The sequence below is a fragment of the Suricata suricatta genome, chromosome 2 (genome assembly GCF_006229205.1).
Source record: "Suricata suricatta isolate VVHF042 chromosome 2, meerkat_22Aug2017_6uvM2_HiC, whole genome shotgun sequence".
Lineage (NCBI taxonomy): Eukaryota > Metazoa > Chordata > Mammalia > Carnivora > Herpestidae > Suricata > Suricata suricatta.
This window is the reverse complement of record NC_043701.1, coordinates 158628644-158651789: the sequence shown is the minus strand read 5'-3', so window position 1 is coordinate 158651789 and position 23146 is coordinate 158628644. Positions and strand designations below refer to the sequence as shown.

At 44.1% G+C, this 23146-nt stretch overlaps 1 protein-coding gene across 1 annotated transcript; it reads left to right on the top strand.

Annotated features, from left to right (window-relative positions):
• Positions 1-327: 327 nt before the first annotated feature.
• Positions 328-22583, top strand: CPN1 (carboxypeptidase N subunit 1). Its single transcript, XM_029916484.1, has 9 exons — positions 328-564; positions 3064-3260; positions 7996-8151; positions 11072-11254; positions 12570-12681; positions 15265-15404; positions 16573-16672; positions 19425-19543; positions 22299-22583. Exons 1-9 carry the CDS (start codon positions 342-344, stop codon positions 22410-22412), a joined length of 1344 nt encoding a protein of 447 aa, XP_029772344.1. The 5' UTR covers positions 328-341; the 3' UTR covers positions 22413-22583.
• Positions 22584-23146: the final 563 nt, after the last annotated feature.

Here is a 23146-nt window from a genome sequence, read left to right as displayed (position 1 = left end):
GTTATAAGCAACTATTTATTGAAGCCTGTTTACAGTCCGGTTAATCAGTAAACCAGAATCAGTGAAACTACCCAATCTGGAGGAGTACAGAAGCCTTTCAAAAGGTTTCCCTGGATTAGGAAAATCAGAGGGATGGAGGAGGAGAGATGAGCTATTCTAGAGCTACATAAATAATTTCCAGCGTTGAACAGGACAATTCTGAACTGCCTTGCCAGGTGCTGTCGCACTGGTGTTTACTGGCGGGAAACTAGGAAGAGCTGGTTCTTGGCCCTTGGATTTTGACTGGTTGTTGGGAGAGGTGGAGCCCATTTTAGTGGGTCTCTTTGAAAAAGCCCGACAAGATGTCAGGCCTGCTCTCAGTCTTCTTCCACCTCCTCCTTCTCTTCAAGCTGGTTGCCCCAGTGACCTTTCGCCACCACCGCTATGATGACCTTGTGCGGACGCTGTACAAGGTGCACAACGAATGCCCCTACGTCACGCGGATTTACAGCATCGGGCGCAGTGTGAAGGGGAGACATCTCTACGTGCTGGAATTCAGCGACAACCCAGGAAGCCACGAGCCCTGTAAGCCCTGTGCAGTTCTTGGAGTGTATGGGACAGGACCCTTTCCTGACAAATCCAGTAATTGGGGTTGTTTTCTGGGGAAGTCCATGGACCCCTCCACCTATAAAGTATCACCTCTTCCTCCATCTGTGCTAAATATTTCCCCACTTAGCCCTCAAATTGCCCCTGCCTCTGAGGACCTAAAACCCCAGTTCAGGCTCTAGTCTGTTCCTCTTTTGGAGGTTCTGTTTGCTCAAGACCTTAATGCTAAAAGGTGAGTCTCCATCCGTCCTCCCATCTTATCCCCCTGCCTTCCCTTCTGCTACTCTTCTTTCTTCCTTGCTGTTATCTATCTTTAACCAGGGGTTCAGAGACGGAAGCAGAATCAATCAGCTCTTCTAGTTCCATCAGGAAATCTCAGAGGGCTTGGGGATATCTTTTTGGGGAATGACAGTGTGATAGTGTATGGGATCCTGGAGAGAATTTGAGGTCTTGGGTATTACTCTTGTGCGCTGCATTACTTTTTGTTGGTTTGTTTCTAGTATAAAAGCAATCTGTGTTTAGATTAAAATAGAAATTAGATAAGGACACAAAAACAAAGCTCACACCAGAATGCCACCACTCACAGATGATCATTGTTAGCATATTGATGCGTGTCCTTCCAGACTTTTGTGTGCATGTTTAACAACCGCCCCCCCCCACATATTTTTGTCTTCTAAAAATGGAATCATACTAGAACTGCTTCTCTCATTCTATAGTCTTTTATAAGTAGCATCCATGTGTGTAAATGTACATCTTCATCATATTTTGGCTGCATAATATTCATTGCATAGTTGGATTTAACTGTTCATTGAATGATGGGCATTGAAGTTGTGTCTGATTTCTCACTTCTTGACTTAGAGCAATTGTGGCATCCAAATTATGTCTGTTCCTCCTTCACACTAGCGCCTTCAAACCTCTCTCTTCCTTTCCACTTTCACACCTCCCACAATAGCCAATCATCACACTAGGTTCCTGACTCTTCCAACCCCTACCTGCCACCGCTCTCTAAAACTTCCTGCAGCACACAGATGCCAAAATACTTTCCCCAGATACTCATATAATCCTGTCTCACACTACCCTGCTTAAAATCCTTTATTGCCAACTTCACACCCAGTGGATCCTGTCTGTGACAGCCTCAGAATGTTACATGGGCAGTGGGGAGGGGAATGGGGGGGGGGTTGTGCTGTCTCAAGGAAGCCTATGCCAATAAATAAGGATAAGGACTTTGCTTTGAAGCCACACTTGCAAAGAAAGCACTGTGCTTTCTGGAGTGCGTGCTCACTGAGGAAGCTTGTGGGTACTAGTTTTAGGGCTAGCCCCTCACGCCATGCATTCAAGGCCTCCTTGAAGCTTTTTCATACTATCCCAGCCCTCGCTAATCTCTCTTTCCTCTGATGCCCTATAACTTAGTTATTCATCCATTCATTCCTTTCATGCATTCGTCATTCATTCCACAAATATCACTGATTATCTGCGACATCTGTAAGCACTTTTGTAGACTCTGAATATACAACAAACAGGGAATAAAACAAAGCGCCTCCCTCAGGGTCCTTTATTTTAGACATGTAAGACTGGCAACAAATGGGTAACTAAGTACATATTAAGTCAGATGAAAAAAAGTGGTATGGAGAAAAATAACCTTTAAAAGAGAGATAGAGAATGCCGTAAGAAGGAGAGAAAGTCGTTGCTGTTTAGGAAAGCTTCTTCGTTGAGGTAGGTTTTGAGCATGTGATAAGCCCTGCTGTAATTGGGGAGGAACGTGTTTGCAGACAGAGGCAAGGGCAGGAGCAGGCCTGGCAATTGCCAGGCGGAGGAAGGAAGCCCCCTGGCACCAGCAGAGTGAACCTTGGGAAAGTAAGGTTAGACCAGTATAGTTGAGGATAGGGATACTGGACAGGAGATCAGGTAGTGCCTTATAAGCCTGGGTAAAGATTTTGGCTTTTAGAGTGAAGTGAGAAGCCACTGGAGGGTTTTAAGCAGAAGAGTGACATGATCTGACTTAAATTTGTAAAATTAAGTTTTCAACTGGGATAATTAGGAACTGTTATGCCATAACCCAAGCAGGTCTTGGGAAAACACTATTCTTACCCTGAAAAGACTTGTTTCTGAGATTCATCAGGCTACTGTGAATGCACCTGGGCTTTGGCCTCCATCTTAGTAAATAACTCGTGACCTCCAACAGGTTCCCTACCTCCCTCATCCTGGGGCTAATGATGCCTACTTCACAGGTTTTCTGTGAAGATTAGGAGTAATGAACATAGAAGAGGCTCGATGGCATGGATTTTTGTAGCGTTTATAATTGCAATTTGTTAGAAAGAGCCTCAGGGATCACTGGAAAAGACGCAATGGAAGCATAAGATTTTCATTTATTCATTACGGGAAGAGAGGGAAACGGTCCCTGTGCAAGGTTAGGAATCCTGGCCGCTTGCATGCTTCCCCCATCCTTTCTCTTCCTGCGTGTTCTTGTCTCGCTTGCAGTGGAACCGGAAGTCAAGTACGTGGGGAACATGCACGGTAACGAGGTGCTGGGCCGCGAGTTGCTCCTGCAGCTGGCGGAGTTCCTGTGCGAGGAGTTCCGGAGCGGGAACCAGCGCATCGTTCGGCTGGTGGAGGACACGCGCATTCACATCATGCCGTCCATGAACCCAGACGGCTATGAGGTGGCTGCCGCGCAGGTACCGAGCACCCCCGGGGCGTAAAAGTGTCTGCCCAGTCCCGCTGTTGATGCCACTGTGCATTAGAGAAAAGGCCGGTGAAAATACAGCACAGGGTGCAGACCCGCTCCAGCCCCGTGGCACCCTAGGCAGTGAACGTGGGCTGCCTCCACGCCTTTCTAGCTGACCTGCTGTGGGACGGCTGAGGCACTGTCTGTGACAGTGCTTTGTAACCTGGGAAGTACTAACCAGGCGTGAAGGGCTCTTGCAAACAGACCTCCTTCCCTCCATTTTTAGCTTCTGACCCTAAATACTCTTCTCCCTGCCACACTACACTTTCCATTTGCATTGGGTGTGGTTGGGGTGGGTTGGGGAGGGAAACAGAACTAGCTTATCCCAGAATGGCGAAGTGGGGGGCTAACTCTAGATTCTTCATGCATTTGGTTATATTTTTTAATTGAGGTATAATTGACATACAATATTATATTAGTTTCAGTTGTACACCATAGTGATTGGACATTTGTGTGCTTTGCTAAGTGAATATTTTACTATATCTATGTACAACTTTTTCCTCTACTAGTATAGTACTCAGCCTTTTGAGTCTTTATTTTGGAGTTGCATTTTGCAGGGGTCTATGGGCTTTTGCTTTATTTCCTGACATAAATGCAAAATGTCAGTGTGCCTAACTTTAAATCAATGTTTTTGTGTGTGTGTGGCTGTGCATCAGAATCATACCGGAAGATTTTTTGAAATATAAATCCCTAGGTGCCCCCACCCCAAGCCCTCATCTATTGAATTAGAATTTTAGGGGGAGGATGAAGCCAGGCATCTGCCTTATACAATGGCTATGTTCTTTTAAAAGCTGTGCTTAATTAAACCTGATTGGTTTGGGGTTTGGAGTGAGGGATTGTAAATTAAAGAGTTTTTTTTCCAACTTAAAATATGTTTATTTGGGGTAGTCTTGAATTTTTTTTCATTTTTTAAGATTAGATTTCATTACTTAACTTTTCTAAAAAAATTTATTTTATTGTGGTAAGAACACAAAGAGGAACTCTGGTCCTTAACAAAATTTTAAGTGTACAACACCGTGTTGTTGACTATAGGTACAGTGTCATACAGCTGGTCTCCAGAACTTATCTATCTTGTTCAACCAAGACTTTTTGTGCCTTCATTAGGAGCTCCCCATTTCCTCCTCCTCCTAGCCCCTGGCAACCACCCTGCGCTCTGATTCCATGAATCTGACCACTCTGTCCGTACAAGTAGAACCATGAGGTATCTGTCCTTTTGGCCCTTTAAACCTGCTTGAGAATAGTGCTGGGGAGGTAAGTAGAGGCAGGGAGGGGAATGGAGCCAAGATGCTGAATGAAATATAAATTTGACCCTTGCATTCTCACAGCTTCCTGTCAACACAACTCATCAAATGAAAAAAGAAAGCTTTGTTCCTCCACTGAAAAATCAGAGATACCCCTTAATGTCTTCATGCTTGTGTTTTCAAAATAGCAGGAAAATTTGGAAGACATGTAGGGCAGACCTCCAGCCTGCCTGCTTTCCTTCAGTTGGCCCTTCCCTAAATTGCAGTGCAGGGTGGAGGACCTCAGACTTGCTCACGTGTCTTGTGGAATGAGGTGGGGTGGGGGGAAGTGGGGAAAAATCCCTGCCAGCCCTGTAAATCCTAGAGCCATCTCCAGGGAGTCAGTCACCTCTCACCTGCTGGGTACTTGTTCAGAGGGAGGAGAACTTGAACCTGAGCACAGGAAATTAGGTTCTCAGACTCTCAGAGCCACCTGCTGTACCCAGAGGAAACTTGTCTGCAGGGCTATACAGGGAAGACCTGCCTGGCCACCAGACTTTAAAGCTACCTGTGGGTAAAACAGAAGAATCTCCCCTTCCTCCACCGCACCAAAGATTTCCAAATCATAATCCCTAGAAACTGTGCCTATGTTATGTTATGTGGCATGGGAGAATTAAGGTTGCAATTGGAATTAAGGTAACCTAATCATCGGACCTTAAAATATCCTGAATTATTTGGATGGGTCCAGTGTAATCAGTCACAGGGGTCCTTTAATGTGGAAGAGGGAAACAGAAGGTCACAGAGAGATTTGAGGAGGTCATGCCAAGGAATGTGGGTGGCCTCTAGAAGCTGGAAAAATCAGGAACCAGATTCCCTTAAAGTCCTCAAAAGGAACACAGCCCTGCTCGTGCCTTTATTTTAGTCTTATGAAACCCATTTCAGTCTTCTGACCTCCAAAACTATAAAATAATAAGTTTGTGTTGTTTTAATCCACTAAGAATGTGGAAATTTTTTACAGCAGGAATAGGAAACAAATATACCACCTACCCTGTTGATGGGAACTTTCTGTTAAGGAAACTCCTTACCTGCCAGCCTAACTAATGACCTGATGTGAGTGGCAAATCAACTCATAAGTAAATTAATATAACTGTTCATATGGACAGTTATGAGCTACATTGATATCAATGAGCAAGTAGTGAAAAACTCCTGCAAGCATAATGAAAGTCATTATCTCATAGAAGTGAAAAATCAAACTCCAAATTGAAAAACCATACAGATATTTTCCACCAGAGCAGCATGAATGTAGGGAACAAGATATAAGAATAAAATATGAGGAGAGTGCCATGAAAAATAGAGAAATCTAAGAACAATAAAGATTTTTTAAATATGAAGGTGGTAATATGTCTGTAAGTGTTTAGCTGCACACATCCGTCCATTCACCCCACTTCCAGGAGCTGCTACTAATTTGGACTCCACCTTCTCCATCCACAGGGCTCCTGTGGACACCACTCCCCTTCTCCAATGCCATACAAAATGGTAGATGGCATTTCAGTTTTGTGAAGGCCCTTGAGCATATCATTATTCTGTCCCTTTATATATTTTAATTATTTATAGATATATGTATATATATATATATACACCCATACAGATTATGAATTCCTAGAAGGTAGGCATAATGTCTCATTATCTCTCTTCCTAGTGTCTTTCAGAGGGCATTGAGCTGAGATGCACTTAAGTAAATGTTTATTGGCTAAAAGGATGGATGAATGAGTGAATGCATGACCAAATAAATGATAACAATCTGAAGCGTGATCAGGGAAATGAAGGGATCCAGGAGGTTGGCATTGCTGAGAAGAAAGATAAACAAGGATCCTAAATTTAAAAAATTAAAGGAGTGGGGGTACTTTCCATGGTGCAGCTACTTTGGAAACAGTTTAGAAGTTTCTGAAAAGGCTAAATATAGATTTGTTATGACCCAGCAGTTCTTTTTATTTTTATTTTTTAAATGTTTTTATTTATTTTTGAGAGAGAGAGAGAGAGAGAGAGAGAGAGAGAGAGAGAGACCATGAGCAGGGGAGGGACACAGAGAGAGGGAGACACAGAATCCGAAGCAGGCTCCAGGCTCTGAGCTAGCTGTCAGCACAGAGCCCAATGCAGGGCTCGAACCCACGAACCATGAGATAATCAGAACCTGAACTGAAGTCGGACGCCTAATGGACTGAGCCACCCAGGCGCCCCATCACCAGCAGTTCTACCACTTGGTGTCTACCCAAGAGAAATGAAAACATATATCTGTGCAAAGATTTGTACATGAACGCTCATAGCAGCATCATTCACAATAGTCAAAAAGTGGAAATGACCCAGATGTCCATGTATAGGGTTGAATAGCACCCTCCCCCAAATTTATGTCTAACCTGGAACCCCTGACTCTGACTTTATTAGGAAATAGGGTCTTTCCATATGCAGTCAAGCTAAGGTGCAATCATACTGGATTGGGGTGACCAACTCAAATATGACTGGTGTCCTTATAAGAAGAAAGAAATCTGTACAGAGAACCCATGAGGGAGAAACCCTGTGAAAATGGAAGTAGAAATCGAAGAAATGCATCTACAAGCCAAGGAGTGTATCAAGGATGGCCGGCAACCCCTAGGGTTTGGAAGAGACAAAGAAGGAGCTTCTTCTAGGGCCTTTGGAGCATATGACTCCACTATCTCTTGATTTCAGACTTCCAGCCTCCAGAACTGTGAGAGAAACATTTCTGTTGTGATGGGCCACCCAATCTGTGTAACTTGTTTCAGGAGCCCTAGGAAACTACTAGTCTATAACTGGTAAGTAAACAAAGCATAGCAAATCCATATAATGGAATACTATTCAGCAATAAAAAGGAATGAAATACTGACACATGCTACAACATGGAGGAACCTCAAAAAACATTGTGCCCAGTGATAAAAGCCAAACATGAAGCGTGTGATCCCACTTACTGAAATGACCAGAAAAGGCAAATCTAGGGAGACAGAGAGTGATGACCTAGGGCTGGACTAAGAATGAGGAGTGACTGAATGAGTGTGAGATCTCTTTTCGGGATGTTAGAAATACTCATGAGTTTGATTATGCTGATGCTCACACGACTTTTGTCAGTAGGAACCAGAATTCGTTGAATTGTGCACTTAAAATGGGTGAATTTTATGGTATGTAAATTACACCTCAGTAAAGCCATATTTTAAAAATAGGGGTTCCCATTATCCTGAAACACCCTAGTCTTGTCAGAGCTTCTCCTGAGATCTCTACCATCTACACGTGGTTTACAGGGAACTTGAACCCTACCACTGGGACTTTGGGTAAATTAATGGAGAAAATATTGCATCATTTGATAGATTAATGCCCCCCACCAAAACTATGCAGTGTTCTTCAAATATAGGATCCAGCCTGAAATCTTCCTTTCTTGTTTCTACATTTTCCTGCTAGGGCGCAGACATTTCTGGATACCTGGTTGGCAGGAACAATGCAAACGGAGTGGACCTGAATCGCAACTTCCCTGACCTCAACACCTACGTCTACTACAATGAGAAACACGGAGGCCCTAACCACCACCTGCCCCTCCCAGACAACTGGAAGAGTCAGGTAGGAGATGAAATGTGCATGCGGAAGCGGGTGAATCAGCTTCCGGAACTTCTCGCAATCTCCATTACACTAAACAAGCAGGAATTAAGCATCCACTCAACTCTGTGTTAATCTGTGCAGAGCAGCAAGAACTGTATCTTCCCCTCTTTGTATTTATTCTCTCCCAGCAAAGAGGCCCTCCTGGAGCACATGCTGTTTGATATTAGTGGTGAAGGTAGCGAAGTGAAAGCAGTTATCACACCGTTGCGCAGTGGCTGCCAAATTCTTACTTAGCCAGCGTTTCGAGTGAGTGTTGTAATGCTGTGAAGTGAACGCATGAAGCAGGGCTGAGATCTGTCCCTGGTTTACACTCACATCGCTAGTAATTGGTGGACTCAGGATTAAAACCCAGGCCCTTGGGTTCCTAAGCCAACATTCTTTCTACCAGACTACCCTGTCAAAGAAGACTAGCATTCTGTAGAGAAATCTCTTACAGGTGATGAACTGTGTGCTCACCAACAATTAGCTGCAGAAGGAAGCTCAGGAAGCTCGCTCCTACAGTTTTCCTCTGCCCTTTCTGTCTGACTCTCGGCTGCTTTACCTTACTGTCATTTCCTTACTGTCTCAATCTGAGGAGCCCAGCTGATGCACACAGGCCTGGAGGCCGGGAATGCACTCATGGTAATGCGAGTGCTCCTGGGAATAACCACTGTGATTCTCAGAGCATCCCCACCACCACCCTGTTCCTTCCACTGGATAAGGTACTTTCAGTGTTCTATTTGTGAATATTTAAACTTAGAGAGTGCAGGTGTAAGGCTTTCTATTGGGAGTTTCCAGAAAGAATAGTGTCAGTTTTTTCCCCCTTTGAAATTAGGCAAAAGTCATGCTGACAAATTTAGATTTCAGATAGCAACTATGCCCTTGGCTCAAGTAAATAATAAGTCAAAAGTAACTTCGTAGTAGTTGGCATATTCAGCTTGAAGGATGTCCTGATTTATTAAACTTGTCCAAGTAAAATAAGGTAATTGAGCCAATAATAGACTTCCAGTGGCTCCCTTTTCTCCATATTAGAAGAAAAAAAGGCCGTGAGAAGTTAGTCTTCTTGCTCCTGATGGGAAAGGAGCAGTGAGAAGCTGGCCTCATGCTGGTGGATGGTGGCTTAGGACATGGAGAAAGGGCTGCTTCAAAGGATCTGAGCCCTGGTCACAGAGCAAAACTGCTGCCTTTGGTATCATATCCATTCTGATCGGGCAAGACTCAACCCTACTCATGCAGTCCCTCAGGAATGGCAAAGATGAGGGCCGTCACAGTTGACCATTGGTCCAAGAGGAGCCATTAACACATTAACACCACATAACCTCTAAGCAAATCCATCCTAACAGGAGGGAAAACACTAAAGACTGTAAATTATTTGCTTCTACTGCAAATCCAAGTAGATTCAAGGCTTTCTTTAGAATACTGTCACTCACTAGGAACATAATATGCAATCGAAAGGGTGGAATTCAACTACTTAGCCAAGACTGGCCCTTATCACACTATATCCAATCCATGAAATTTGGATATGACCACAGTAGCCTGTTTTACTTGTCAACATTACAGCAGATGTGGTGGTGTAAGGAGGAGGTTGAAAATCATTACTGTAAACCATCACTTTCCAGTTGTATTTATTAGAGCCCTAAATATCTGCAGTGGTGCCTCAGAAGCTGCTGGAGCAATGGGTAAATTGGAGAACCCTTTCCTTGTTGTCACAGAGAAGCCAAGCAGGGGCCCTGAGTTCTCCAACCATGCCACCCTCTTCAAACCTCTCTCTCTGTCAATAGACTTTAATTTTTTCATCCAACAAGAAGCTATAACTTACTGATGATAGAAACAGTATAAAGTTGCATACCCAAGCTGCAGCTATTCTTTTAAAACACCAAAAAGTTTCTTGTTTTCAGATGGTTATGTTGTTAACTCCACAATAGCATTTACAACGTCATTACTGTTGTTCTCCAGGGCTGGGACTGCCTTTGCTCTTGACACATTTGCTTGTGGTGTGACCAGGTCTATGTCTTTAACTTCCACACCTATTTCATAAACCTCTTCATCTTCACTCTGCTCTTGTACAGTTGGAATCTTTGTGTTTTCCTGAATGTCTGAGACAGCTTCATCTTGAACTTTCAGTTTCTCAGCAGCTGTGAGTTGTGCCTGCTGAGATAAGTCCTCAATAAGAGACCTTATTTTTTTAGAGCAGCTTTAGGTTCCCAGCAAACTTGAGGGGAAAGTTCAGAGTTCCGATGTACTCCCTGCTTCCCAGTATCAACATGCCCTAGCAGAGTGGTAATTTATTACAACTGATGAACTACCTTGGTCCATCATTATCACCCAAGTCCATAGTTTACATTAGTGCTCACTCTTCTTGGTGTACATTCTATGGTCTGTGGCATTCGTCCACTGTCACAGTATCATATACAATAGTTTCACCTCCCTAAATGCTCTCTTTAGCTACTCTGTATGTTGGGATTCCACATGCCATGTCATTTTGAAAAAGAGTTCATCCGCTTAATTAAAAAAAAATTTTTTTAAGTTTATTTGTTGAGAGAAAGACAGAGAGCAAGCAAGCATGAGTGGAGGAGGGGCAGAGAGAGAGGGGGACAGATAGGGTCCCAGCATGGAGCCCGACATGGGGCTCAAACCCACGAACTGTGAGATCATGACCTGAGCTGAAGTCAGGAGTTAGAGGCTTTAACTGACTAAACCACCAGGCATCCTTCCACTTAAATTGTTTAAACTGTTATGCAGAAGACCAGAGTTTCCGCATTTCCTCTTCTCATATCCAGGAGGACACTCTTTGTTTTATTCAGACGTACTATCCTCTCAGGCCACTTCCTGCAAACCCATTTGGATGGCCATCTGCCAGCTCCCGTTGCAGCTCCACTGCCAGACCCTTGTCTCCCCACAGGTGGAACCCGAGACTGAGGCTGTGATCCGCTGGATCCGCTCCTTCAACTTTGTCCTGTCAGCCAATCTCCACGGAGGAGCAGTGGTGGCCAATTACCCGTATGACAAGTCCTTCGAGCATCGGGTTCGAGGTGTACGCCGCACTGCCAATACCCCCACACCCGATGACAAGCTTTTCCAGAAGGTATGCAGAATGGCAGCTTGTTCAGGCAGAGGAACATGGGACTCAGGAGAGGATTTAGGAGGTCTGATTTACAAGGTGATGGTACCATGGCTATATTAATGAAAAACAGACCATGTGCATGAAAAAATGTTTACCTACCAGTTCCAAACAGCAAGAGAATAAAATCAACAGATTATTTTATAGCTAATATATTAGTAGTAATATATAATTAATACAAATAATAATTAACATTAATCATTAATTCATCAATTAATGAATTCCATAGAGAATTATACCAGTTATTGCTTTGCAAAGCAAATATATTATTATAACTTTCTCTAGTAATCTCGTGTTTTCCACTGTTATAAAGCAGGACTAAAAGGGGATTATAGAGATTCCACATATATTTGTCTTCCCCTAACACACACCTCTCACCCCCAGTACATACAATAACCCCCCCTTATCCATGGGGGATACACATTCCAAGGCCCCCAGGGACAGCCTGAAACTGCAAATAGTACTGAACCCTATATATAATTTTTTCCTATGTGTACCTGTGATAAAGTTTAATTTGCAACTTAGGCACAGGAAGAGACTAATAATAATAACTAATATTAAAATAGAGCAATCATTACAATACACTATAAAGTTATGTGAAGGGTATACTATAATTATAGTTATGTGAAAGTTGTCATAAAAGTTAAATGAATTTCTCTCAAAACATCTTACTGTGCTATACTCACCCTTCTTGTGATGAAACAAGATGGTAAAATGCCTACTTGGTGAAATAAAGTAAGGGGAGTGACATTGGCATTACGACCTAGCATTAGGCTACTACTGACTCTCTGACATATTGTCAGAAGGAGGATCATCTCCTTCCAGACCCGAGATGACCACAAGTAATGGAAACCATGGGAAAGGGGGTTCTACTGTAATTCTTTTCATGGTGAAGGTCTATTTTACTTGCTCCTTGTTTTCTTTTATAAAATTCAGCTATAAAATGGTATACTGGAAAGGAGCTTATATGTCACCTGGTGTCACCCCTCACTTTGTGCTTGAAACTTATCCCCAAGAGAGTGGGAAAATCAGCACTCTAGTCCACCACACACACACACAAACACACACACACACACACACACACACACACACATACACATACACACAGAGACACTCACACACACCATCTCCCTATGCCTGCTGGTATTTTCTTTCACTAAAGGAAGTAATGAGTTGTCTATACAGTGTGGAGTTTCATGGTATCACCCTACTTCCAAGTGTGAACATTGCCGTAGGAGTTGAAAACACTCAGGTTGTTCTCCATCTGCTTGACCCACAGCTGGCCAAGGTGTACTCCTATGCGCATGGATGGATGCACCAGGGATGGAACTGTGGGGATTACTTCCCGGATGGCATCACCAATGGGGCTTCCTGGTATTCTCTCAGCAAGGGTAAGGAGTCCTGGGGACAACGGTGCTGCAAGCTGAGGTGGAATGGGGCTCATCTGTCCTAAATTATCACTTTTTCTCAGGAAACAACAAGAATTCTGTAGAATTTTGCATTTAAGTAGAGATCTGAACAATGGAGAAGTCTTAAGTTGGCATTTAATGTCATATTCTGATGCTTTAAAATGAAGGTAGGGACACCTTGTAGTCCTTTATTATTTTTATTTATTTGTTTTATTTGAGAGAGAGAGAGAGCACACGTAGAAGGGAGAGGCACAGAGTGGGAGAGAGAGAATCCCAAGCAGGCTCCATGCTCAGTGTGGAGCCCGGTGCAGGGCTGGACGTGGGGCTTGACCTGAGGCTCAATCCCACGACCTTGAGATCATGACCTGAGCTGAAATCAAGTCAAATGCTCAACCAACTGAGCCACCAGGTGTCCCACCTTGTGGTCCTTTAAAACTAGTAGTTTAATAATAGATTAGGGCATAGGAGGGGAAAAATGTAGTCGAGTGGTTAAGAGTATGGCTGTAAGGGTACATTGGGTTGAAACCCAGCTCGCTCATTTACCAGTTATGTGGCTTCAGGGTAATTAACCTCTCTGCCTTGGTTTCTCATCTGTACTTTAAAAATAACGATACTTGCTTTGTAATTTTGATGTGAATATTCAATAAAACAATATACATAAAGCATTTGGAAATGGGTAGCTTCTAGATATTAGGGCCTTTTCTAAGTAGCATGGAGGTGTGCCTCACATAGCAACAGATGACCAACGGAGCTGGCTTGGACGTGAACAGTTCCTGTGATGGGTGCTCACTCTACCCTGTCTGCCCATCTTCTGGGAGCTGGAGTTTGCCATGGGCATTGGCCACTGACAGCATAGCGGAAACCTTGAGCAAGAGGCTTCTCTCTCCATTCTCTGGGCCTTCCCCATCAGCGATGGGTGGGAGGTCTATTTATGAACCTTTAGTAGACGGAGACCCTAAAGATAGGGAAGAGACTGAAGCAGGAAGCCAGGTTCTTTTAGGCATCATGTTTTAGCACCTGTTTCTCCCATCCTTTCCAATCTGACCTGGACAGAGCCCAGATAACAGAAAGCTCACTGGTAAGGGCTGAGCTGATGGCTGGTTCTATGGAAAGTGTGCGGGGAGGAAGGTTGGGGAATCACCATATACTGGGAAGTGGTAGACTTCCTGTGGCTGACAGCTTGCTTATACACAAGGTAAGAAGATTTTGTTGAGCTTTATTTGTTTTAGTTTGCATTAAGGAAGCAATAGGTACCCCACACACAATTTAAAATGTGAAATACACTTTACAAAATTGTACTTGTTTTTCCCTCCACCTTCCCATCACCTGAGAAAGCAGGGTCCATGCTTCCACTGAGAATCATTGCCCCAAAATAAGCTGATACAATTCCAAGATTATTCAGTTCATTAAAATGATTGTTCCAAAGGTGTGGTCTCTGGACCAGCATCTTTGGCATCAGCTGGGAACTTATTAGAACTGCAGATTTTTGGGAGGGCCTCACGCCATCCCTACTGAAACTTGGGCTAAGGCCCAGAAACCTGCATTTATCTGCGTACAACCTTCTAGATTATTCTGATGCAGAAAGAGATCTAATGTAAGAGGTCATAGTTGTTCTTCAACTTTCCTCATTCTTTCTATAACAGTTGCTCATCAGCTTAGAGCAGGTGAAAGTTGATTAAATGAATAGTGTTTAGCCCAAATACATCTGTGATATAAATACCACTCTAATAATCAGAAACACATTTAAGAGTCATTGATTCAACTGACTAATATAGAAGATAGAAGCAGACAAGCATTTGATGGAAGAAAAACATAGCTGCCTTCTGTTTTGTCAGGGGCCTGTTTTTCTGAGTTAACTGATCTCAGGTTAGTGCAGTGTTCTCAGATAGGAGGAGGGCTGTGAAAACAAGGTATCCCAGCTCCAAGGTCTGAAGAACATCATCACCCAGAGAGAAGATCTGTACCTCCAGAAGCAATACAGGTGTAGTCCAATATCAAGGCATGACTAACAAGCAGACTTTGGAAATGCAAGGAAGGTCAAAAGTGAATTTAAGTATTGAGATGGGGAAGAGGAGAGGATGACAAAATGGGCATTTATGAAGAGAGAAAACTGGGAAACTGGGGAAAGATTTTATGGAGGAGAAAAATAAATGGAGATTGAGAGGTAGAATAGAAGGCCATGGCGGGGGTGGGGGGGTGGGGAGCATGAGGTGATGGTAGTGATGGAGAAATGGCAATTAAAGAAAGTAGAGGTGGGGAGCGCCCACATGGCTCAGCCGGTTAAGTGTCCAACTTCAGCTCAGGTCATAATCTCTCATTTTGTAGGTTCGTGCCCCATGCTGGGCTTTGTGCTAACCTCTCAGAGCCTGGAGCCTCCTTCAGACTCTGTCTCTGTCTCTCTCTCTCTCTCTCTCTCTCTCTCTCTCTCTCTCTCTATGCCCCGCCCCTGCTCACGCTCTTTCTCAAAAATAAATATACATTAAAAAAAATTTTTTTAATAGAGTTGAGGTGGGGCATTGGTGGGATCCTGGTTCTGCAGATCTGCCACCACCCTCTTTCCCTCAGGAATGCAAGACTTCAACTATCTCCACACCAACTGTTTTGAGATCACGCTGGAACTGAGTTGTGACAAGTTTCCCCGCCAAGAGGAATTACAGCGTGAGTGGCTGGGTAATCGGGAAGCCCTAATCCAATTCTTGGAACAGGTAAAATCCCATTCTTTAACTTTCCTGGTTACAGAAAGAGACGTGTTTTCTGATGGTAGGCAAGGGTTTTTGTGAGGCTCAGTTCTGACCTCTGCTTTCACTCCATACAGGACATCTGGGCTGCTTCTCCAGAGCTAATCTATTCACTCAATGTAACTGAGCACAATTATCTGTCAGCAACAGTACTGTATGCTCAGGATTATGGGCAAACACATATCCCTGCCCATTTATAGCTTATATTTTAGTTAGGAGAGACTGACAATATATAACAAGTACATTTTATAACATGGTAGATGCAAAATGCAGGGAAGAAGCCCGCAAAGGAGGTGAGGGAGAGGATCATGCAGCTGTCAGGGGAGAAGGGGCTCCCTGATGAGGGCACAATGGGAAGTGCTCGGCTCCCAATAAGCGGTAGTTAGGGAAATGCAAATCAATTACACAATGAGATACCACCTCACACTCATTAGGGTGGCTTCTATAAAAAAAAGACAATAAAAGACAGATGATAGCAAGCATTAGCAAGGATGTGGAGAGTTGGAACTATGAAGAGCAGTATGTGGTTCCTCAAAAATTACAAATAGAATAGCCTCCGTGATCCAACAGTCCCACTTCTGGGCATATATCCAAAAGAATTGAAAGCAGGATCTCAAAGAGATATTTGCACACCTTTGTTAGTATCAGCATTCTTCACAACAGCTAAAAGGTAACAGCAACCCAGGTTGCAGCCCAAGTGTCCACTCATGGATGAATGGATCAATGAACTGTGGTAGGGACATAAAATGGAATATTCTTCAGCCTTAAAAAAGAAGAGAATTCCGAGACATGCTGCAACATGAATGAACTCTGAGGGCTTCAGGCAAAAATAAGCCAGTCACAAGAAGACAACTATTGTATAGTTTTACTTACATGAGGTGTCAAGAGGAGTTAAATCCATAGAGACAGCGAATAGACTTGTGATTGCCTTAGATTTTCACAGGGGTCACTTTGACTGCTCTGTTGAGAAGAGACTGTCGGGACGAGGAGTCAGAGAGACCAGTTAATGAAGGGGCTGTTACCATAATCTTTGTGAAGATCAAATGCAAAAGTGTGTGAGAAAGGGCTTTGAGGAAACCCCAACACTGGACACCTGTTTCATGGTCCTAACTGTGCACTGTAAACCTTCCTCCAGGTACACCAGGGCATCAAGGGAATGGTGCGTGATGAGAACTATAATAACCTTGCGGAGGCTGTCATTTCTGTTAGTGGGATTAACCATGATGTCACTTCAGGTAGGTGGCCACTGCTTGGTGGAGGCGAGGGAAGCCTTCACGTCCTCACCTTGTTTCAGCATGATCAGGAGGCCAATTTGTAAGCCAGCGAGGGTGTCAAGGACCATGGGGGTAGGGACAGGAGGAAGGAAAGATGATAGAAACAGGGACAGGGGGACACCTGGGTGGCTCAGTCAGTTAAGCATCCATCGACTCTTGATTTCAGTTCAGGTCATGATCTCACGGTTCATGAGTTCGAGCTTTGCACTGGGCGCTGTGCTGACAGCATGGAGCCTGCTTGCTCTGTGTCTCTTTCGCTCTGCCCCTCCCCTGCTTGCTCTCTTTCTCTCTCACAAAATAAATAAAAATAAAACTTAAAAAAAAAAAAAGAAATGGAGACAGGGAACTAAGAGGCCTGGATAAGGATGATGTAATTTCTATCTCACCATTCAGGAGTCACTGCCTCATACAAGTTAGGGGTGTTTTCTGGGTTTGATGTTGATAGCTCACGTACTAGTGTGAAATGGGGTCTCAAAAAAAAAGGACATCAAACGGATGTTTAGTCTTGTCCCTGAGCCAAGAATTTCACTTCACTTCTATCCAGGGAAATGTTAGCAAGATGCATTCTGTGGGCTTGTTGCAGTGGGACAGTAATGGCAGAAACAGTCTTCCTGGAACCGACCAGGAGCTGCAGAAGGGTGCGGAGTATCCCATGGCCGCGTGTTGCAAACTGCCCCTCACCAAATGTGATCATGCACAACTTTTAGGTCTTTCTGTCTCTCTTTCTGTCTTCCTTTCTTCCCTCCTTTTCTTTCTTTCCTTTCCTTTTTCCTTCCTTCCCTCCCTCCTTCCTTCCTTCCTTCCTTCCTTCCTTCCGTGTTTGTTTTGCTTATAACATAGAGCAGTAGCTACCAATGATGGGGGTTGGGTAAAATTTGCCTACCTCCCACAACCTCAATACGAGCAAGGCCGCCTTTTACCACACCAATGATTATGGCCACGCAGGCATCCTACAGTTCAGACTTTCAGTCTGTTTACTGAATGTTGCTGAAGGCGATCCCAACACATCTTACATGAAAGGTTCATTCAAGGCAAAAGCAGCAGGATTCTAAAGGCAAGATTTTGTAGCCTCATAGTCAAGCATCAGACAACCAGAATCCTCTATACCAGTGGCTGGACCTGAGTTTAAGGATCAAACCTTGGGCATCCCTTAGAACTTCAGGGCTTCCTAGATTTTCACACCCTATTCACACACAGGCAGGGAAGGTCTCTGACACATTCCAGGCAATCACTATATATTGAATACCACTAATTCCACCAGTAGGAGCCTACTTCCAACACTCACTATGCTAAAGTAACAAATTACTCATTTTATCACTGAAAATACTCATCGCCAACATTCATTATGCTACTTAGAAAAGCATCTAGTATTGATTACAGAGAAAGATAGCTGAAGCCCTTGTCATAGATGTCTGGAATTGGGCCTTTCTGATACAATGCCAGCTAACTAACTGGTTGTCAGTTCCCAGTTAAGAAAATGACGGCCCTTGGGGTGTAACTTACACTATCCAAAATATGTATGATAACTCACTGCTTTTGCTAAAGTATTTTAAAAAGAAAGGATAGGCATTCAATAGGGGGACAGAGAAGATACTTCCTTATTATTTATTGTATATCTCATTATTTTTGAAACTTATTTTTTATTCTTATTTTTGAGAGAGAGGTGAGGGGAAAGGCCGAGGAAGAGGGAGAATCTTAAGCAGCCCAGCATGGAGCCCAATGTGGGGCTCGAACTCATGATCATGACCTGAGGCAAAATCAAGAGTTGGAAGCTTACTGACTGAGCCACCTCTGTGCCCCTGTCTCATTCTTAAGTGCATTTATTATTTTAGTTGTGTCTTGATGTACACTTGAAAGAAATGTTAAAGGCATGGTCACAATTGATCCTAAAGAGATACACAGTCATTAGCCAAAATGCTGCATCCCTGCCATAGAAAAATAGGCTTTCTTTTGAATTTTATTTTCCCCTTTAGAAGGTGATGGAAGAAATACTAAAAATAGGATTCTAAAAATCAGACTTACAGTGGTCATTTAGTCCAGCCCTCTGACTCAATATAAGATTACACACACAAAACACCTGGATTTTCTAACCCAGGGCTATCCTGTCCATTAGTGCAAACTATGTCCATCAGTGCAGGTTGTGCACTTCACAACTGTGTAGGTTTTCCAGGGATGCTCAGTCTCTGTTTAAGTGCTCACCATTTCATAAGGCAGTCCATTTCTTTTTCAATAGCTCTGTTAGTCACAGCAGTTATGCTTCTTTCTAGCAAACTCTTCCTCCTACAATTTAAACTCATAGTTCTCATCCTTATTTTTTTTTAAGGTAGATGTCATTTCTTCACAGTGGCTTTTCAAACATTGAAACAGAAGTCTCATGTAGTTTCTTTACCACCCAAAACAATCCTAGATCTTTCAGCCTTTCTTCTAGTGACCCTTTACTGGACATGAGTTTGTTTTAAAATATAGGGTCTAGAATTAAACACAATAGTGTCAGTACAGAGTACAGTGAAACTTCTTCCCATGAGCTGAGAAGCCCATGCTCTTATATAAAATAGACTAAAATTCTTTTTGATTTTAGCCAGTTTCATCATGCTATTAAAAAAAATCAAACTTGTGGTAAGCTAAAACCCTCAGATCATTTATCTTATCAAGGCCCCAAATGGCAGATTTCTAATCAGCAGACTGAGTTCTATTCTATTCTTGTGACTTTTAGGTGACCATGGTGATTACTTCCGGTTGCTGCTTCCAGGTACCTACACTGTCACTGCCACAGCACCTGGGTTCGACCCAGAGACAGTGATCGTGACCGTGGGTCCTGGGGAACCAAAACTGGTGAGTTAGACTGACATTCACAGAGCACCGTAAAGATCACTTACACAAAGTCACAGACAACCTATTGCATGGTTCTAATCTCTGCCAAGCTTTCCTCTTCCACTTAAAAAAAAATTCATTGCTCTCATATGCTTATTTTTCTTCTATCATTTCTCCTATTATATATTTCCCTACTTTCTTTTGGCTTTTTCTCTTTCTTCTGTTTCACATAGCACAGTGATAAAAAGCACTACCTTCTTCTATCCACAGACTTTGGACAAATTACCTAATCATTCTTCCTCAGTTTCTTCCTCTGTAAGTTGGTGTGAATAGTACCTGCTTTATAAAAGGTTGGAATGAGAAAGTACACATAAAGCATTTAGTACAGTGACTTACACATAGAAAGTTCTCAACAACTGCACGTTTATAATCCCAGGGACCTTGCCCATATGGACTCCCTTGGATTGTCTGCTCTGTGCCATCAGCTGGGACTACCACCAGATGGCACTCTGCCCCCTCCTGGTGCCCCATGTGCCAGACAGTCTTGCTTTCCACTCAACTTGGCAAAAGAGCCAGCAGCTCTCTGGTATTCAGCTGGCACAGCTGTCTTTTATAGGTGGGATGAGAAGCAAGGAACGTTTTTGACCTACTGCCTGGACCTTGTCAGCTTTGGTCATATTAGGTTAGGATCCCAGAGCTGAAGAAGCTCAGAGGTCACAGACACTGAGGAAGAGGTAATGAGGTGGTTCTATTTAATGAGCACCTACAGACCTTGTTTCCCTACAAGTCTGCTCTTCTCTAGGGCCTCCTTGCTCTGTCCAGTTCCTTCTCGGTACAACCCTAGAGCCCAGCAGACCCACTCACCCCTTTCTCTGTTGACTCTGTGGTCAAGTTGCTTGTTGTCCTCAACACAGTTATAGGTACTATTTACTGAATGGTTCCTATGTATGAGACACTATATGAGGGCTTTCCAGAACTATCTCATTTAACCTTAACAACCCTGCCAGGGATGCGTAAGTCTTCCCATAATTTATGGCCGAGGAAACTGAAACTTAGAGAAGAAACATGTCCGATGTCACCCAGAGAGTGAGTGGAGTGCCCGTCAGCACCTCTCTTGGACTTCAGGGCTGCCCTCTTAGCCAGTGTGCTACAGGACCTCATGCTAGGTCACAGCCTGTGTGTGTAACCCAGGTTTTAACACAAGGATCTGGGTTCTTTACATCCTCTGAAGTTTCTAGATAGTTCCCTCTTTCCCCTCTCCTCCCTCTAGTCCTAGCTCCTGCACGTTATAAACTACTCCACTTGCAGATCAGGCAGCTCCTACCATAGCCTGTTACCTGGCCCCAGTTTCCCAACCAGCATTCTCTACCCCGACTCCCACCCCTAGGCCTCCGGCCTTTTTCTTGTTCTCCCCCAGAGTCAAATGGCTGATAGGCAGCCGCACGTGGAAGCCCTGGGTGACAGGCCCTCTTCAATGCCTGCGAACAGCCGCGAAGCCTGTTAAGCAATACGCTCTACTTCAAAAGATGTCACTTCCTTTGTGATACAGCCTTTCAGTAAATGAACATAGCCCATCCCTGTGTCAGATATAACCAGAAAGGAAAAAAGTTGTCTTTGGGACACAATCACCGCAGAGCCTCTCTCTCTCCCTCTCTTCAGTTTTCTAAACAGAGATCCATCTGGCAAAGGAAAGAAAAAAGAAAGAAAAGATTATTTACTGGAGGGTTTCCATGGTGAAGTGAAGACTGTTCACATATCTCTCAGAGTCCTGTGTCCTCCTCTTTGCTTTCCCCACAGCCTGCCAGAGGTCAGCTCCTTCCCTTGTCCTGCCCTTTCCTTATTTTGCTGCCTTCTCTCTCTGTCTGTCTCTGTCTCTCTCTGTGTCTCTGTCTCTCTCTCTTTTTCCTAGATCTCTGAATTACTATATAGGAAATGATAATGATGTAATTAGCTCTGATTTCCTTTACTTTGCGGAACTGGCAGATAAGCTGGCTGTGGGTTTCCGTGGAAGGGACGGTGGAAAATGACCTCGTAGAGAGCTCGCATGCATGTTTTCAACTCCCAGCTGGCTTCAGCGGCTCAGACTGTTCCAAGGCCTGGAAGCCAGGGATCCCTCAGGGGAGTGTGGTTAGAACACTCTGCCACTCCCTCCTCCTAGCAAGGTTCCACGGCCCACAGACCCACACTTGTCAGTCAGAAGTATCTTCACATCTATGGGCCACAGCTAGAGGGCAGGTTTTAGTGTCGTGCCAGAAAGGATGCATTCACTGCACATGGAAAATTGGAATTTAAGAATCCATATGAATAATCTGTATCATCCCCACTATGTACATTTTCAGGCAATCACGGCAGCAGGTTTAGATCTGAAGGTGTGAGGTATTCATTGTCGTGCCTGAGCACGACGCCTGTGATTCACACATTAGCATGAAGGGGATTATTATGGAACCATCGTCATAGCTCTTGTCCAAGTAACAGTGTCAGTGAAATTGTTGTTTGAAGTGTAGATGTCACTTGCTTCTAATAATGGACATTAAGTGCATCCAGGTGTGCCCTGCGTTATCACCAGTGACTCTGTATCTCTTCTTGGGAACGTCAGCCACGTCGGGCGCCTCAGTGCTGCTGTGGCTCAGTGCTGTGCTAGTGCTCCCTCGTGCCGTGCCCTCAGCTCCTGGGAGTGTGGGAGAACCAGGTCCAAACATGTTCTTCTCCATTTCCAATTCCAGGAAATGGAAAACTGACTCCTCTCCCCACCTAGCTGCGTCTTTCTTTCTTCCAGGTGAACTTCCATCTCAAGAGAAGCGTCCCTCAAGCAACCCCTACGAGGAGAGTACCCAGCCCAGGGCACAGAGGCAGAGCCTTACCAAAGAAAGCACAGCCCCGGGTCAGCTAAGACACAAGCTATGGAGAAGAAGCAGCCCCAGAGAGTCCCTGCCTGAAGAGCCACAGCGCTAGGGTGACCCGTTAGGAAGGCTTGTTCCTGCTCTCCCATCAGATGAAGCATGCTTTCTATTTTGTTATCTGGGACATATTTAAATATAAACATGTTCACGACAATCCAGAATGGTCTCTGTTCTCAGGGTCAACCCTCTAATTTGGCAGTGCACACAGTCAGCAGGATTCAGTAAGATTTCCTGATTCCGAGGCTGTGGTTTGGGTCCAGAAGGCTCCATGCCAGTCTGCGCTGCATCTGGAGACTGACTCAGGCTGACTGGCTGCTCTGCCTCCAGCGTCTAGCACCGAGCCTGCAACATAGCAGGTGCTCAAGGGAGAGTTCTGGATGAATGGCTGAAGGGCTGAGATGATTTGCCACTGATGTTGTTCCCATAGCAAGACCAGGAGACCAAGTCTTCTGAAATCCCAGAGGACCATTTCAACAATAGTCAATAGTTTTTTAATAAGAAAAGGATTTCATGTGCAAATACCTAGTCCCACTGCTACTCACTTCTGTACGTGGCCATTTTACATAGCATGCAGTTTTCAGAACATTCTCTGGGTTTGTAGGTATGCTGTAGACGCCTCTATGGAATGGCTCTGTCCTGACCCTGTGCCAGAGGTACCCAGCACTGTCCACCTCAGAGTTCCCCAGAGCCCACTTGTGCCTAAAGTATTATTGAGGAAGAAGAT